The 19,425-nt window shown below is 35.9% G+C and overlaps 1 protein-coding gene across 4 annotated transcripts in view; it reads right to left on the reverse strand.

Annotated features, from left to right (window-relative positions):
* ARAP2 (ArfGAP with RhoGAP domain, ankyrin repeat and PH domain 2) overlaps positions 1 to 19,425 on the reverse strand; it is a 138,992-nt gene that overhangs the window by 54,375 nt on the left and 65,192 nt on the right. For all 4 annotated transcript variants that reach the window (XM_074587777.1, XM_074587775.1, XM_074587776.1 and 1 more), the window contains 6 exons: positions 17,907 to 18,081; positions 16,262 to 16,396; positions 11,237 to 11,381; positions 8,908 to 9,010; positions 8,064 to 8,262; positions 5,933 to 5,996 (listed from right to left, as the gene is read on the reverse strand). In XM_074587777.1, the coding sequence (XP_074443878.1) occupies positions 5,933 to 5,996; positions 8,064 to 8,262; positions 8,908 to 9,010; positions 11,237 to 11,381; positions 16,262 to 16,396; positions 17,907 to 18,081 (821 nt within the window). The remainder of the gene's footprint in view (positions 1 to 5,932; positions 5,997 to 8,063; positions 8,263 to 8,907; positions 9,011 to 11,236; positions 11,382 to 16,261; positions 16,397 to 17,906; positions 18,082 to 19,425) is intronic.

Raw genomic sequence — 19,425 nt, forward strand, 5'->3', positions numbered from 1 at the left:
AAAGGGCAACTCTGCTGTATATCAATGAATCAGTACCAGAGGAGGAGAGAGGAAATATAGTAGTGTATTGAACTTCAAAGGTAATTCAAACTTATCTGCATTTTTTCACAGAGATATGAAAGTCTAAATCATGTGCCTGTCAAACAACTGTTGTGATATATGAATTACCTAAACTATGTGAAAAAGACCGTCTTATATTCTGTGGATCTTCCCATCTTCCCCTCAATGCATCATATATCAGAACTACCAAGAGATGGTGCTCCCATAGTTTTCTGAAATTTGAAAAGCTGTTCAGATAAATTCCAAATTACAGAGGAAAAGGTTACTTAATTAACAAAGAAAATGGGTTTATGTTTAAGTAGCAGTCCTATAGCACCAACACAGTCATGAAAGAGAAGTTGCTGATAAAAAATGTAAATGTGAAAAGCTTGCTGCTATTGTGGAACTTGGATTGCTCATGGAAGGCAACTAATCCTTTTCCAAAAAATTAACTTTGCCCAGTCAAAAATCTCCAGAGCAGTCACCTAAGAAAGTCAGAGAAACAATTTCAGCATTTACTACAACGCTATAAAAGAGAAGAAGGGAGAAGAGGAAATGAAACCAGTACCAGACGCAATTCAGAATTCAATTTACTGTGGAAGTGGCTTAGAAAGCTCATCTCAAACCACAGTATTTTTGGCAGAGAGAGAACACGCCTAGGATAGACTTAAATCATAAAACCATACGGCAATGTACAAATAAGAAGTTTAAGCATTCCTTCTAATTTTAACGCTTTCAGGCAAACTTAACAACATTTTTTTCCTACTTGGCAACCATTTATTTATCTCCATGAACGTGGAAGGTAATATGAAAACAAAAGGGGAAATAGTTACCAGCAGAAAAGCAGAACTCTCCTCAAAACACGGTAGAAGTCTTCTACAGAACCTCATGAAGTAATAGACAGCTTTGCAGATCTAGCTTCTGCTTTTCACGTCAATGTCATCATCTCTTCCACACAGTTTTCAGAGACAGTAGTAACAACAAATACATGTATTTCTCACTGCACTAATTGCTATTATCAAAATATAAAGTTATATTACATGCAAGGCTTAAGACTAAGCATATAAACAAAGGCTGAAGTATACTAATGTTCCTTGTACCACAAAACTGTCAAGAATACTTCTAAGCTTACAGAATTAATCACATTTGAAAGAATTTTTACTGTAATGGTTACATAGATCTACCTATTATGCAGACTAACAGCTACCTTGCACAGACTCTGAACCGAAACACATTCCTACAATATAAATTCAGTGCCTTCTACAGTATGCTTACATATGTGCTACTTCTTCCAGCTTAAAAAAGTTGATAGAGTTCACATTTCACAACAAATAGTTAGCAATAGTGACTACATGGTGAATAATGGCAGCGTTTTTGCTCTGTTAAGTGTGAAGCACATACAGTCCATACCCAGGAAATTAATAATTTAAGTACTCAAACAAGACGGCACACCAATGTGGATTACTGCCTTAGTGAACTGAGGCAATTGAATTGGCACAAATGACTGCACGAGGATCACCTGGTCTCAACATCAAGGAAGCCACTGTTAGCTGTTCAACTTTATCATGGACTACCATCACACCCTTCTGCACCAGCAGTCAAACAAACAACATATGTGAGCACATTTTTCCACGACATTGCAAAGGCTTATCTTTAACCCATCTTGCGAAGTCCACTAGCTTTAGCTACATCTGTGCGCTTTGTTGCACAAGTCTGCATTGGGAAAGCAGCGATGCCAAGTGATTCTGGGTAAGGGTTGTGGGAGACAGGGTCAGAAACAGACATCAGCTCAGTGCCCTACAGTGATTTTCAAGTGATCATAATAATCTACATATCTGAAAACAGAAATCCTAAGAAGGTATGCATTGCTATGAAACTGTATCAGAATAATCAAATTGCAACTAAAGCATGGAAATTCCACTAATAATTACAGATATACAACAAAGGTCAGCAATATTTCTTCAAAGGATGTTAAGGGACTTGTATCCAGCACATCATACTGGAAGCACAAGTCCTTTCACTCATCAGAGTCTTACGTTTAGATTATTTCTGGATTGTAGAATTTTGTACTCATAGCTGCATTTTACAAGATATCTTCCTGCTATCATCAAAGAGTTAAGAAGAAAGCACTGTAATTAATGAACCATCAGCATAAAGAAATTATGCCAGTATGCAGTGAAGGTTTATTATCTATAATAAGAAAGAGCTAACTATAAGAGAAGTGTAACAGGGGAAAAAAAAACAACAAACACCATCTGGATTACATTATGGTCTGAAAACATTCACTGACACCTAAGAGAGCTTAAATGATTACAGGAAAAAAGAATAAACATTTGACACTGAATTGTCTGCACAACTGTTTTTCCTTAAAGTATGGCATTAGAGATTTTGCACTAATTTTTATACATAGAAGATATATTTTAAAACTACTGTATATAGTTGTTTTCAGGCACCTTTCCATTCTTCAGAGTACAGATCCCTCCTTGACCTCTGTAAAAATACACAGGAGTAGCTTCTTCACCTATCTACTATGCAACTTCTGTTTGGACAGCGACAAGAGATTATCACCAGTCACTTCATGAATTTTTACAAATAGATAGGAGAGATCAAGGCGGAAAAAACCCAAACTGAATATGGAGTGAACAAGAGGACATGCATCTGTGACAGAGGGAAGTGCCAGACGCATAAATCCGGAAAATGGTTTCCACATCTAGCACGAAGTCCAGAAGCATTTTAACTATGAAAGCAGACCATAAGAGGAGATGAATGACCATCTGATTATGGCATAGGAAAACATTCTTGTGAGAAGTCAGGATTTCCAGCTGGGCTGGAGATAGTTCTAACAGGTTGGACAAGATGTTCCAGTAGAGATCAGAGTGCAACAAAATTTCAACAGGTGCTACAAAAGGGAGCCTGTTCCTCTCTAATTTACTTTAGCAAAGATACCTGAAGACAAACACGAAACATCTTTGAGATCTGAAAAAAATAGTATCTACAATTAGAAAAAGTCTAGGCTTACCGTGAAAATTTAGGAAGTACACTGAGCTTCAAAAACAACGATCTTCAAAAGAGAAACAGTCTTGTTGCTTTGAAAATGTTTTAGCCCGGTTCAATCTCTCATGATATGCTATTACTTTGCAATGTACAGTATGATTGCCACCTCTTATTTCTGACCTGGTAGTCTTCTTTCACTGAACGTGTCAGATAGAGCATAAATGAACAGCAAGGTGCTAAGTAGAAAACAGGGTAGAGGAAGAGGGGAAAAACGCTGGGGGAAGGAGGGTGGGAGTGGATTGTATTCATACCTAAGATACTTCAGAAAAATCTCACGTGCCTTTTGGTAGTATCCTCTCTGAATTCTTGTATTTTGTACAAGCTGTAAAGCATTATGCACCTTGCAGCCCAAAATCAATTGTAAACTCTTCCTCTGAGTATTTATGTATCAGATGAACATTAAATTTATGTATCCCCTGAATTTAACATACACATAAATTTACTAAGTATTTTTTAAACGTCCAGAATTCAGAGATTTATTACGTTATAATTATTTCAGTAGTAACACTTGAGGGTTTTATAGGTCTGAAACTGTTTACTTGCATATGCAATCACTCTTGTGAGAAGTCTGTTTGTAACAACTTAAGTCATTCTTTTGCCTACAGTAGCCAATGGAAAAAGCGTCAAAAAAAAGGTATATGATACACATAATGTATGATTTTTGCTAATTTATCAACCCAATGACTGAGGAAAAAAAGGCCTAAGTATTTGAAAATAATGAGAAATTAGTTTTAAGTCAGTAACAAAAACAACAGAATGGTATGACCTTCAATAGGAAAATACTCAGGGTATTTTCATCAATTCTAATACAATTGAGCAACACGTTGTAAGACACAGACCAAATTTATTTCTTTATACAAAAAAGGGTGGGGTTGTTTTTGTTTTGGTGTGGTTTTTGGTTTTGTTATTTTTAAACTTTTCTTAATTCAAGAAAAAGTCTTACTTGTTTTGTTTCATTCTTGCAATACTGTTTTGGGGGATTTTATTATTTATGAGATGTTTAAGTAACTAACAAATTATCATGAAAGCTGTCAATAGATCAGTGTATAGGGTCTCTTCCAAGTGATCAATCTATGCCAAAGTTGGCATTAGACAAGCACTGCTGCAAAATTACAGACAAAATAGGAAAAACTAGAAACTATGATATATCATTTAGTAGATGCTGATGATGTCTCAAAGGTATTAATTAATTTACTTAGGGTTTGGAGGGGCAGAAGGAGGATTGCTAGTTTTGTTTCCATTTATAATAACCGAGTCTAAATATAAAGGTGATTTCATACTTAACCATTTTTCCCACGCACACGTTAAGTTTCTTATCACTGCAAGATGCAATACCTTGCAACTGCGCTGAACGCCTGGACACTTCTGGAGTAATATCCTAAACAAGAACCACTATGCCAAAGCTTATGTACCCATACAGCTTTTAACGGTTAAGATACTGTGAACACTATGCATGTAAATTCTTTATGGCAGACTTCAATGAAGAAAAATGAAACGTATTCATGGCCCGCATAAATCAGACAGTGCCCCTGTTGAAATTATTTTCAAATAGTTCAGAATTTCCATTAAACTATTAAAGCAGTTCAGGGAAAACCTACCCTCACTTGAAAGAAATATTATAATGAAAGAAATAATAAAATCTGACTTGCAGCTAGAAATTCTGCTCAGCACTAGTATCTATGAAATTAGATGCACAGTTTGTATTCATCTGTTGGACTGCACTTTGAATGGGACACCTCTGGCTCCCTGGTTGGTCTGTGCCGCTTACTTAGTGCTGAGTCCTTCAATATGCTTCTTCAAAACAACCCAACCAACCAAACCAAAAAAAAAAAAACCCAAACCAAAAACCACAAACAAACAAAAAAACCTGCACACAACAGGAAAAAGTGTTTGTTTCTGATGTTCGTCACCTTACTGAATTCTGGAACTTAAACAGCATCTTAGGAAGAGTTAAAATTCATAACACACAAGTTATAATGAGTTTCTCCACCAAGTTTCTCCAATTCTGAATGGATGTGAAAAGTATCTGCAAGTTTTGTTTGGTTTTGTTTACCCAACAAAGGGAAAAACAATCTTCCTTTATTAACCTATTATTGACTATTCAGTATACTGTGTAAACACTGCACTACTTCGTACACAGACATTTGTCCAATAATCTATCACTGAAAAAAGCCCCAGACCAACTCTATTACAAAAGAATTATTTTCAATAATTTTACTGTCATCTTTAAATTTTTACCCATATATGAGGCAGAAATACCCTATCTCACTTCAAGTTTCAACCTCCCCTATCATTATATTTGTCAGAGTCATCTCAGCAGAATAGTACCTACTTGGAAGCAGATACGGATCACGTTTGCTTCACAGGTATGTTTTTTTTCTAGCTAGTATGTTGTTAACTGAGATCAGAAATGACAGTAAGACTAACCAGGGAACTCATACCTACCCTCTCAATCCTGACCTACACAGACTGAAACACAGAATTGTGGGATATAGGAGTGATAAAAAAACTGAGAAGTGGTAAATGCTCCAAAGAGGTACTCTTTCTTTACAGGGTAAAAGAAGTTAAGTCCTTTTGAAGAAACTGTTATTGGCAGACTAATCTGACTGGGAATAATTTTCTCAATGGGAAAACTGCTTTTCATTAAACAGTACTTGTTAGCATTTCCTGACACAGACATAAAACGTAATTAATACACAAAGACTTTCCCTCCTTTAAAAAGCCTGCAAATTTACTCTCTCTAGCCACCACAAGTGAAAAAGCTCCATGACTGATCAGGAAGAATTCTAAGACATCAATATAAAAGCAGATCAAAGCTTTATTCAGATGGGAACCTTACCTTCCTTTTTCAACGAGCAGCAGGACGTCTATTTTCTCTCCATTTTGCATCACACTACTGATGGCTGAAAACAAAACACATACACAGTCATACGATCTATACAGACACGTATATACAGGCACACACAGACATCCATGCACACAGAGACATCTTTTTTTCAAAATTATCCTCAGTGACAAAAGGAGCGTGGAATTCTTAAATATTTCAAATAAAGAATGCTGCTGATAATAGAAAAAGCACTCCACAAAATACCACAATACACTCACATTTACAAGAAAAATACAGAGAATTATAAAGAAAGGTTAAACAGGTACTTTTTGACGTGAAAACATGTTACAGTGTTTATTATATTAAAATTAAACTTGTGAATACAAGTTTTAGAACACATAACAATCAGAAATAAGCTGGATTTTGAAACCGTTAATTTACTTGCACCCTAATGGCTACAGGTATCTACAATAACATAACGTGAGTTGAATGTTATGCTGTAAAGACCACTGCCACCCTTCTTTATGTTGCCTTAAGCTATTCCTGCTAAAAAAAAGCACCCTGCAAAACACCTACATTATACATAATACAGAAAATACATCTGGATAATTTCCAGTAACAGTGCTTATAAAACTATACTGTGCACTATACTAAAAACGGTACAGTTAAATGTAACCTGTTTACTAACTCAAAATTCTGAAAAGTTAATTCTTTCAAAGTTTAGGTCTTATATATAATCCACATCTTATCTCAACTAATTCCCAGTGACAGTAAAGTCCTGAATACCAATGAAGCTCAAGAAACATATTCTGATGCATGTTATATGATGGTTTTGTATCACACATACTCCGCGCCTCGTTTACATTTACTGAGTCAAATATCAAGGAAGTAAGTGACTATACTCCCACTAACAATTCATTAATTGGCAAGTTTGTTACACAATTCAGTCTTAATAGTGGAGCAAAGTTATTTTGGGGAAAACCAGAAATCAAATTAAAAATAGAACTATGGATACATGATATTTCTAAGAAATTCTGTTGTACAACCAATATTTAAAAATCAAAATCCAAGCAAAACTGATTTTCAACCACAAGCTAAATGCGTGTTTCATTTCTATACTTGAGATATACACATATTTTGGACGCTTATATGACTAGGGTAGGAGCAATTACAGTTGCACTATCAAAACTAATATCAGAAACAGTTCTCCTTCTGCCTAACGTTTTAATTCTGAATCAAGATCAAAGAGTACTCACAAGTTAAAAGATAGCTAGAGGCATAAAAATATTCCTGATTAAAAACCACCTTCACGGTGTTATTCACAGCAAATGTAAGGTGGCAGTAAATAAACAGTAGAAAGCCCAATGGCATTTGGGCAAGTTGCTGCAAAACAGACCACAATCTGACAACATTTACAAAGAGGATCATCAATAAAGAGCTAAATTATCTTCTCTTTGTTACTTTAATATAAAATCTCAAATGATTTTTACTTTCCTACATAACATATTGCCTTGTTCTATATAAAAACAACTGGGGCAGATATGCTTAAAGAGGATTCAGAGCATAATTACAGACAATGATATAAAATTGGTCATAGAAGACCATTTGTATAAATATTATTATCTTTCCACGTCATGATATTGAGCAAAGAATATTTTTAGTACCAGAAAAAAAGTCTATTAGTCTGTGAAATAGTTTTCCAAGAGAATTATAAATTTTCCAGTACATTTGAGTATTTTAAAACTAGGCCTGTCAATCATCTCAAGAAAATACGTTCTGCAGTGAGTATTTCTGCCCTGTCAAAAATATGAGACAATAATCCCAAAAGGTCATATATTATTATTCAATTCTGTACTCTTATAAGAAAGATACTGCTGCACCTGGAACAAAAATTGTCTTCATTCATTATGAAGCTGTGAAAAATCTCTCCAGCGTGTGCCACTAAGAAGGGAAAAAAATTCCAAGACAGAACTTCACCAACTCCATATTTAGACGAGAGTTGGAAGAGCATCTGGCTCATGCAAAGGAAGAGTTACTGAGCTCCCTAATGTTTATAACTTTAAAATGTAACAGAAGTGTCCTTAACAGTGAATTAATTCCATAGAGTATTTCATGAATTCTAGATGTTAAGCAAAATTCTTACTTAGTTCTTGCAGCCTCCTCAGATATATGGAATCTTCTTCAGCGTTCTCCATTTCAAGACAAAAATAAAGGCTCGACTTCTCTAAAGCAAACCAGCCTTTTCTCCACTGATCCAGGTTATGGCAGTCTTTGTAGTACAGCTGGCCAATCAGGTCACAGTCTCTCTCTAATAAGCATTCAGCCACAGGGGGAACAAAATGCTACCAAAGAAAATGGGGTGAGTCAGATGAAGAAAAAAAACCCTCTTCCCCTAAAAAAAAACAAATCAAGATATTGCAAAACTATAAGATTCAAGGACGAAATCCACAGTAAAAAAATAAGACTTTCAGATTTGTCATTCATAAACCCAGGTATACACTATATTTAAATTATAAAATCAAGTATAACATATTTTTCCTATTCATACTCTACAATTCAAACATTTTTGCTTTTAAAACCACAGTTATTTAATTAGTGATGTAGCTATTAGCATTTGGTACTATATAAAATATGGTGCTTCTTTATGACTTCTGTTTCAGCAAATAAAAGAACAGAATTGCAACCATAAACAACTTAACCGAAATAAATTCATATAGTATACGTCTTTATCCTAGAGGGCCTTTAATATATTCTTAAGGTCAGCATTAAAATGTTGCTTCAGTTCCTTTTCCATTTTATTTTATCATCTTGTTTCAAACATTAAATCACTGAAGTTATTTCTTCCTGCTGCACAAGAAACCTTTACACACACGATAGATCAGTATTCATCGAGAATGGCTTCTCAGAGGATTTTAAGCTAACAATGACACTTTACTCTTTGTGCAAAGGCTCCTGGCCTAACTGGAAAAGATAATTATCAGTATTACCTTAGCTATTGCCCAAGTCCATTTTCTTTGTGAATATGCAGTTTCAGCTCCAAATAGAAAAACACGGTCTGACATTAAGTAGATTTCAAAGGTGAAGATGTCCCTAAAGCAAGCAAGAGGAAACAGGCAGCTGTATGTAGTCTTCATAACAGCAGACAGACAAGAGTCCCACTTCTCTATTTTTTCATTATTTCATACCTATGGAATGGAATCCATCTGCATTTCTCCTCCAATCTTACATTTACAACCCAGCTAATAACACAGTATTTTATAACATAACATGATCAAACTGATTTTCAGGTCAATAATACATGTTTAGAGGCTACTGCATAATAGTTTGTTCAGCAATTCTGAAATTAATAAAAATATTTACATATAGTCATTAAAATTCACAGGGAATATTTTGCTTTTGCAAGTTCATGTGATTTCAGCAAGTATATTTTTTGGGCGCATTCAAAACATTATGTTTAGATTTAATATAAGCAGACAAACTCATTGAAGGGGAAGTTGTAAGCAAGTTACCACAGAATCATAGAAATGTTCGTTCAAAGGGACTTTTAGATGTCACTTGGTCTAATCTCCTGCTCAAAGCAGGACTATCACTAACCATGGATCAGAACAGCAACAAAAAGCCTTGAAAATCTTTGAGGACGGAGACTATCGTTTCTCTCAGCAACCTGTTCCTGTTCTCCACCATCCTTCTAATGAAAAGGCTTTTCCCATCATCCAGCCTGAAATTCCTAGGGTGAAATGCATGGTCAGTGCCACTCCTTGGATCACCTGCCACCACCAAGAAGAGTTTGGTTCTGTCATGTTTATGACTACTCTTTGAAGTTGCTGTAGCTCAAGAAGTTCTTAAAAGTTTTGGGTTTGGTTTTTTTTTTTTGGGGGGGGGGGGGGGGGGTTCTCACTTTTTTTTTTTTTCCTTAAAAAGTATATAATTATTTAAACAGATGGACCCTGTTTTTCCATTTTTAACTGACAAATAATAAAGATATTAAAAGACAAAAAAGTGAACTAGTTGAAATTGGGGTGGAATTTGGAAAGCAAATATCTTGTTGGGACTTCAGGTCAGTCTTTAACTTATAAATTATGGTTCACCAATTTATAGTATGATTTTGTCTGTGACCTCTCCCTAGAATCCAAACAGATGAATGCTTTTTCCTTTCAATGCTGAAGACTGAGATTTGTATAAATCTGGAGAACTGAACATGAGTCAGTTCTGTCATTTTCAATAACCAATTTGAAAATTACTTGTAAATACTTAATTCTGACTAATAGAATAGGCATTTTAAGGACCGATTATTTCACTACATGAAATATCAAATTTTGGGAAGTTTCTTATAAAACTACCCAATTGAAGGTAAAGCGTAGCCGAAGGTTAGTCATCCCCTATAAGCGAAGTATTCAGCCAACGCATTTTTAAATTAGCTGTTATCCTGAAGTGGAACCATTTGGAGATGTAGCAAGCAATAGGTTGGATCTGATGACAGAAGAAAAAAAATGATATTTTTCTTTTTTCTGGATACCACAAAGCTATGCTACTGCAGAATAGTGAAGGCCATCTCCACTGTATTTTACAGCATGTTGAGGCATCACCATGCTTCTGGACTTCTCCCTTCTGAACACCCATTGTCTCTATAGTAGCTAAAGTCCTTTTTTGCAGTTGTCTTCTCCAGAAGCTTACTGAATAGACTCCATTTTCTTTGCAGACACTTTTGCTTTGTAACTACAAGCATTACAGCATTATACCGTAGAAAGATCTCGTTATTTTACATACACACATACATAAAGACCACAAAAAACAAGACCACAAAAAAGTTATCATCTTCAAACTAACGCAATGTTCAACAGTTATACTGTTGTCCTCAGCTGCAGAACAAAGAATGGGTTTCAAAGACTGATAGATCTGTGACCAAAACCAAAAGCATTATCAAGAACTTTGCTGCATTATTATCAGGAAGAAACAAAGCAAGAGTTTTGGCTTGAGGCAGAGGTCAATCCGAGAAAGAAAAATGAGTATTAATTGTTCAATTTATCATCATGTAACCTTTTAAGCACTGAGAATATGCATTAGAGTTTTAATAAGAAACAGATGTATCTAATTTATGCTGCCCTTTTAAATTACCCTAACATTTTCATTATATCACTATAAAAAAAAATAATCCCCAAATACCACTTATTTCTTGAAGTCAACATAAAACAATTCAGCTTCTTTTTCTAAATTGCACGTTCAAAATTCATGAACAAATGAACAGCTCTGAAAACCCAGAATAAAATATTTGAAATACTTGAGTTTATTTATTGATATATTAATTTGGGAACCTACCCTCTATTTAAAAAGAAGCCTGACTTGTGTACTGCAAGACAGATAACTTCATTGATGTCAATCATACCATTAGGAGTGGTAGTTTTATCATTTTCATAGTAGCTCAGAAAGCCACTTTCCAAAGTGCACCATCTTTTGTTGCAATCTGCGATTAAAGAAATAATAGAAAAGTCAGTTGGCGTAACAATAAAAATTATCTCCTCCTATAGAAATTGCCCCACAGGATGCACAGCTCTGTTCTAACAGTAATACATTTACGATGAAATCTCAGTCTCAGTGACTTCAGTGGGCCAGGAATGCAGTGTCTGTGTTGATACTACTTAATCTACAGAAATTCTATCACATGGTACTTTAAGAAAAGAGTATTTCAAATATAACACACTTATTTTTGCTTTATGAGTATATTAAATCACTTCATAAGTTAACCTTATCAACCTTACCATTGTATAGGGCTTTTACTTCACTTGCTGTGGAACTTGATGGGGGAAGAGCTAGTACACAATGCCATGTTACATGTTTAGCAGAAGAGAGTGGAGGAAGCAAAAGGAAAACATACTACAAAGTTATAAACACTGAAAGCTACAATAACAATATCTTCTGACAAAAGCTGATAGCAAAATGAGTGAGTGAATCACGGTATGTTGTAGCAAAAAAGGGCTACTCTTTCACGTTACTGGAACTAGAGGCCAAAACCAAGTCAATCTGTCTTCCGTCATTCGGTAATGCTTGGGTGTCCACTCACTATCACAAGATCAAGGAAAACAATTTAAGCCTTTCATATACTCCAGAAAAAACACGGTCATACATGCCAGAACTGGTATCCATTGCACACTACTAGAATACACATGGAAAACACTATCAGAAGTTGTGGTTTTAACAAGATTAATTTAAAAAAAAAAATAAATATGCTATCAAAAGAGTAGAGGACACCAAACTGAAGAACAAAAAACTAACAGAACAACCCTTTCTAGGTACCTCAGTGATTGAGCTCGATTCTCTCCTACTGCAAGCCCAAGTGTCAGATAGTAATGAAATTGTACAGAATTTATTCCTGTATACTGGGGGAGATAAATGGATACATCGTAGACAGGCGGTAGCTATAGCCATTTCAGGATGGCATGTTCACATCAGAATGAATTGGAGATCTCTCCTGTTGCTGTTCACATATATACCTGGCAAGGCTAAACTCATTTAGCAACACACTATAGTTTACCGGATGCTAGCGTTGTTGGAGTGCTTTCAGCTTGTAACAATTTACAGTTGCTGAGGATGGTTAAACTACCTACTAAGAATTCTATCTTCAAATAACTTTGAATTATATATATTGGAATATCTAGTAATTGCCATCTATACTTTAAAAAAAAAAAAAAAAAACAAAAACAAAAACACCACATGACCACCACGAAAAACAAGGTGCAGGGAAAAAAAAAATCTGCAGAGCAACTTAAAAGTATTAGTTGTCACATTTAATTAAGAACTTAAAATATGAATACAGCACATGACATAGCATATAAATGACTATTTGCTACTCCAAATATTCATACATTCATTCTAGCTTATAGCTAGTTCTTAGAATATCATCTGAGGTGCATCTATTCCCACCACTGCAGAGAAGCAGGTTGTAAGAGAAAACAGTCTATTTCTACAGTCTTAACATTCCTATACAGCTGCAAGTATTCTGGTAAAGTATTTGTGAGAATTTGGTAAAACAGCTCTGGAAAAAAACACACCAAAAAATCAAACAAGAAACCAAACTGCAGTTGCAGTTAACCAATATCTTCTTAGTATGTTATCTGATATTTCATCCAATTAGTTTTTCTGTTATTTGCTATATGATTTATACATCTTTTATAAATACCTTGGTACTATTTTATTCGTATTTATTTGTATCATACTACTTGCTATCTAGTTCTATCTGTCTTCTGTCTAAATACACATTTTAAGTACTAAACCAAACATAAGATAAAGGGTTTGAGCAGGAGTTGAGTTTGATTGTTTAGGTTTTTTTTGTCCCCCAGCTTCCCCCCCCCATCCATCAAAGCCTATTCTACAAAATTGCTCACTGCTTCAATACTCATTAAACTGTTCCAACTCTCAAGGACAATTTTGGAACGTCAAGGCGTTTAACAGGGCTCCATGAAACCTTTCACACTAAAAACAGAAGCAAAAAGAAAATCAAACCTGAGCCACTAAACCTCTAACCTTTACTTTTTGATCCACCGCAACAGAATAGCACCGATGTTTGAGCTCCCTTCCTGCTGATCATCAACAGCTTTAACAACCACCTTCCTCAAGAGTTACGCACCCCTGCTGAAACCACTGATGCTGCTATAATGAAAAGTACACACAAAGTTGGTTTACTCTCTCCTGCACTAGCTTAAACCCACATAATGAAAAACTGGACCGTATTTCCAGGTGTTCCACCTGGTTGTTATAAAACCTGGGTTCAGTTCACAGCACTGAACGATTTCTTGAGTGTCCTTTTACCGTTAGGGATCAGCCCACAAAGGGATAACAGTTTTCTGTGACAACACACACAGCACTTAAATTTTTAGCCCTTAGCACTACAGGCAACCCTGACAACTGCCTCAGAGATTCATAGCCCTGAGGAAGAACTTAACTCCAGTTTAATGGTTTGACAGCTCAACAGGATTCTGGCTTGCAGTCCTCTCCACCAACAGCATTAAAAAAAATAAAAATAAATCAGTAGATCAAAAGCCCAATGCACTTTTGGACAGGGCCCAAAATTTAGACAAGTGCTGTAACCCTCGGTGAGAGAATGGTGCTCCCTCTCTGGCCCAGTGAGAACTCAATTAGTTCATGGCAATTCAGAACTGCTTCAACAGGAGAGCTTACTAATTTTCTCTAGAACTAAACAGCTAGGTCATGTTTTTGGATAACGTGACTTTCTTATTTGAATCTTTACAGGCAGAGGAGGGAATTGAAACTGTATCTCCCACACATTAGTTCTCTAACCATCAAATTATTTTCTAAAGACAGTAAGAAGGAAAAAAAAATAATTACCACCTATTCCCAAAAATCTGTGATATGCGTATCTCGTATTACTTCATGTTAATAAGGCTTTATAAAGGTAGAAACAGTTCTTGATGTAGGGGAAAAAAGTCAATACAGAAGGGAAAAAAAATTACGTGCTTTATGTTTCAAATAGCGAAAAAAACACCAAACTTTTGTCATAATACTTCTTACACATGGCTGAGATATATTAGAGCCCTCAGGCAAGAGCAGTTTCTAATTCAAAATTGCAGGGTTTTTTTGCTGTTGGTGAAAGGATGTTATTATTACATCTTCCTCCCTTGTCCCGTTTGTCATTTGTCTTCTTGAACTGCAAATGGTCAGGGAAACCTATCTTCCTATGTATCTGTAAAGCACCCACCCCAGAAACATCAGTCCTGATAAACACATGGGTAATTCAACATGAATGTAAAAACGAAGCAAACAAACATCCACAAAAAAAATCCCTCAAAAAATAAACAGTAGAACATCTACAGGACACTATCACAGTTTTAGAGGCCAAAACCTGAGCTGAGGGAAATCTGGTTCCTTTCCATTTACTGTACGTGTCTTGAAGTAGTAAGTGCAATGCTAAGCAATAGACTACAAGCTTTCAAAGCAGCATCATTTCTGACCAGTAAAAATTTATGATGGAAGACAGTCAAAATTCAGTTGTTTCTTGTCTGAGGACTTTCTTCATAAGTATTTTTAAGGCAACCTACTAATGATGCTCCCTCCCACTGCATCTCCCCCAAAAGTACTACAGAAGACATTCTGTGAGCATTTATAGCAAAAATATTCAATCTATACAGATATTTACAAACTTATACTGCACTTCTAACATATCATTGTGTTAGAAGAGACCAGTAATATTGCCTTGTATCTGATCTCTACTTCTTTTAGTGGGGTATGTCTTTTTTTTTTTTTTTTTTAAGTTTTTTAATGAATACAGATATAGATACCCACAGCACAGAAGACAAGGTCTGCACTTAGAGCAAGTAGTAGTCAGGTTTGCAGTTATTCCTTTCTTTGCATGTTTGTTAACAAGTGCAAAGTTGCTGGGAAATGCCCATGATCACACTTTAGTTCTCTTGATCACCCAATGCTTTCAAGAATTTGGACCCACACTAACATATAGCTTCTTCTAAAACATATTTAAAAAGGAGCTATGTGCTTTAACATGCTTAAACTCCACTAAGGATCTTAAAGGCACACATGACAAGAATATAAACATTTTCATACAAAAAATACATACATAGCAACACAGGATGCCGTGTCAAGATTTTAGAATCAATAAAATCAACCATAAATCAGCCCAGATTTTAAAAATTGACACCATTTGTTTGTTTAGATGGAAGAAAAATAGAGGAACGCCACTGGGGAGAAAAAGGGGGGGGGGGGGGGGAAGCGAAGAAATTTATCTGATAGCTTCTCTCCCAAAAAAACCAAAAGAAATCAGAGAAGACTGATATACACAGAAGACCATGTATATCTACTGTAATATACACATATTTTCACCCCACAAGGCTCAAATTGTTGTAAAATTGTTAAAAGTTCTCATTTCTACTTGGAATACTTTTAAAATTTGTGAGCTTGAGAAATGTCCTAGGTGTCAGGCATTTGGACTCTTACTAAAAAGCCAGTGATAATTTTAAATGATTTCTGGAATACTATAATTTTAGATGGAAACTACTTTTTGGCAATTAGTAGCATCCATCTAAATATAATTAAAGTAGGAAGTGTTTTAAAGTGTTTTTTATTTAACAAAAACTGTTGTTAACTGAATAATTTTTCAGTAGTTCAGTTTTCTTCCTCTGCCAACCACTGAATAAAGAGATCAAGACAATCAGTAATTTCTTTATCTAAAAGAGGCCTACCAAATCAAAACAGGGTATATCATATCAAAGACATTTTATCTGTTAAAAAGTAATGCAAGAAGTTAAAAAGAATCAAATTTATCCAAGCCATACATATTCATGTATTATTCAAATGCATAACGTAAAAGTAAAATACCTTCTTTTAATTTCTTCTCCGTAAGAAGCTTAGCTGTATTAGAAGAAACTTTGTACAAGAATTCACAAAGAAAGGTGGAATGTGAAGAATCTTCAGAGAAGCCACTTTCAAAACAAGTATCATAGTTTGGGAAATCTATTAAAAGACAAAGGAGTAAGTAACATATAGAACTTGCGTCAACTATTTCTCCACAGGTCTTTCTAGCTGTGTATCCGTAGATATGTAATTGCTCTGTAATATCTTCACTACGACACAGATTCATCTTATTGATTTATTTTTATAATTGGAGTAAAACTCCTACGTATTCATTAAAGAAAACATTGGTTCACATTTGTTACAACATTGCCATTGTCTGCCACTGCTTGTCAATGTAATCTAAAATATGGTTTTCTGCTGTACCAAGCTTTTATTCTCATCCCTTACATAACATACTTCAACAGAAGGGAATTGTTTCTCTTGAGGGCTTACCTAGGAGTTTACCACCAACTCTGGCAGCAGACAGACGATTCAGAGAATCGCTGTCAACCTGCAATGACCTCCCTTTCTCTGAAGAGAAGAACAAACACTAGCACCAGCACATGGCAATGCTGCCTTGGCTGGAAGGCTAACAGTAGAAAAGACAGAGCCAAGACAAGCAGACTTCTCTCTAGCAAGCAAAAATCCCCATAGCTGCATGTTTGCACAGTGACTGAGCTCAACATCCTGCAATCCAGTGCCTGGCACTTGTGACAGAGCAATGCTCAGGCAGAACTTAAGGCACCGCGTTTCCTCTAGGATGCCCTAAAATCATCCCTGTGTTTCCCACAAAAACTTTTGTTGTTCAGTCTATGCAGGGTTATTTTGCAGAGTGGCATGAGACAATGGAAAGCTGGTCCAGGAGTATGTCCACAATGCTGGTTGCAGTATAACATAGCTCTTTTTTTCCAGTGTAAATCTGGATGTGACCCTTCATTCCCAGACTGCTTCAGATACTGTACAGACCTTTTAAAAGGTAAGCTCAGGCACATCCATACTCTGCAGCTTATTTATTTACTTTTAAAAGTAGGTTTCTGTTTTCAAGAGCCTCATAACAGTCACGCACTGCAACCAGAACTGTTGACTTTCAAGGCCAAAGTTTATCATGTTCTCCAACCTGTAACAGAAGTTGTGATCTGCAAAAAAGATAGTTTGCTGGGACAGATCTTATTATGGGTTCAAGAGGTGAGTTTTATTTTGGGAGGAGAGTTTGGTAAAAAACAGCTAGGTCTGTGTTCAGTAGGTATAGATATCAATTTAAACAATTTTTAAGAAAAAACAAAGCCCCAGACAAATACTGTAGATACATCTTAATTGTACATACCCATTTTTTTCGGCCAAAAGCCTGATAATATTGGCAAAGCAGATGATGTTTTTCTTTTGTGTTATAAATAAGGGTATGAGGTCTATTACTTATCATTGGCTTTTTTATTCTAAACTTGATGCCTGAGCAAAATAAAAGTAACTTGTACACAATTATATATGCTGTCTGCTAGAAACAGTTAATGCTACCACAACTCCCCCTCCACTGCACCACTGTTGTTCAAATGCCAGTTTTTCTTCTAAATTCCTTCCTTCCCTTTTGCTCAATATAAAATTAGAAGACCAAGACAAAGATAAAATATCCTACCTGAGAACTTATTATGGTACAGGAATTCCATTTGCAGTCTTTGTCCAGCTTTCTTGGCTAATAAGTATGGAGTGCTGTAAACAGGGTCTCCAGTGGCACACATAGCATCAGCCCCACTAAACAGCAACATCAGAGTTTCTAGCACATCTTGTTTAACTACGGCAGCACACAGAGCCTTATCATGGAGCGGAAAAACAAGAATTCTGTTTAAATTAGGAAGTTATTGGCAACAAGTACATGTAATTTAGATGGAAATCATTTCACCTCCAATATAGCTCCCCAGCATTTTCAAAGACCATAAACTCTGAGAAGTAGCAGGAGTCATGAAGTATGGTCTGAATCTAGAAAAAAGCAGCAACAACAAAAAAAGAAAACCCAAAAACATCATGAACCCAAACCCTGCAAGGTGTTGCTGCCACAAGTTTCACGTGGGAAGGATAACATGAACTAATAGAACTGGAGGGGAAGCTTGTTGTTTATTTACATTAAAAATTCCCCCTCATTTTCCTTCACACACCAAACTACTAAAGAAAAAAAACCCCAACTTATTATTTCAGACCTCAAAAATTCAATCAAAGAGACAAGATTTGATCCTTAAATTCTATTACTAGGAAACAGACTGAAATTCATACATAGTTTTTCAAAACTATTGTCACAGTCAATAAAGCAACTATTCTTTAGGGTATCTTCATACTTGACCATCTTCCTTGAGATTTAAAGATCTCACCACATGCTAAAACATCAGTCCCATTCATTTCTGTATATGCAAAGACAGATAAACATAACAATTTTTTTTTTTCCCCAAAATCTTGATCGAAAATCTTAAAACCAGGACTAGCTACACAATTACAGCAATCTATTCCATAACAATTTATATGGTTTAATAGGTATTTAAATAACTCAGTTAATGAATTAGTTTTTCTGAAATGATTAAGGCAGAAGTCACTCAACACAAGAAAAGGACTACTCCAAAATTCAGCTACTCTAATAAAAATAGACTGTGTCCAGTTCTGGGCTCCCCGGTTCAAGAGGGACAGGGAACTGCTGGAGAGGGTGCAGCAAAGGGCTATGAAGATGATTACAGGATTGGAATACCTCTCTTATAAAGAAAGGTTGATGGATTTTGGTCTCTTCAGTCTGGAAAAAAGACGGCTGAGGGGGGACCTCATCAACACTTATAAATACTTGAAGGGTGGGTATCAGGAGGATGGGGCCAGGCTCTTTTCAGTGGTGCCCGGGGACAGGACAAGAGGTAATGGGCACAAACTTGAGCATAGGATGTTCCATCTAAACACGAGAAGGAAAATCTTTACTCTGAGGGTGGCAGAGCACTGGAACAGGCTGCCCAGAGAGGTGGTGGAGTCTCCGTCTCTGGAGACATTCAAAACCCACCTGGACGCGTTCCTGTGCAACCTGCTCTGGGTGACCCTGCTCTGGCAGGGGGTTGGACTAGATGATCTCCAGAGGTCCCTTCCAACCCTGACCATTCTGTGATTCTGAGATACATATCCACCAGGCA

Source organism: Larus michahellis, chromosome 5 (assembly GCF_964199755.1).
Source record: "Larus michahellis chromosome 5, bLarMic1.1, whole genome shotgun sequence".
NCBI classification, from domain to species: Eukaryota; Metazoa; Chordata; class Aves; order Charadriiformes; family Laridae; genus Larus; species Larus michahellis.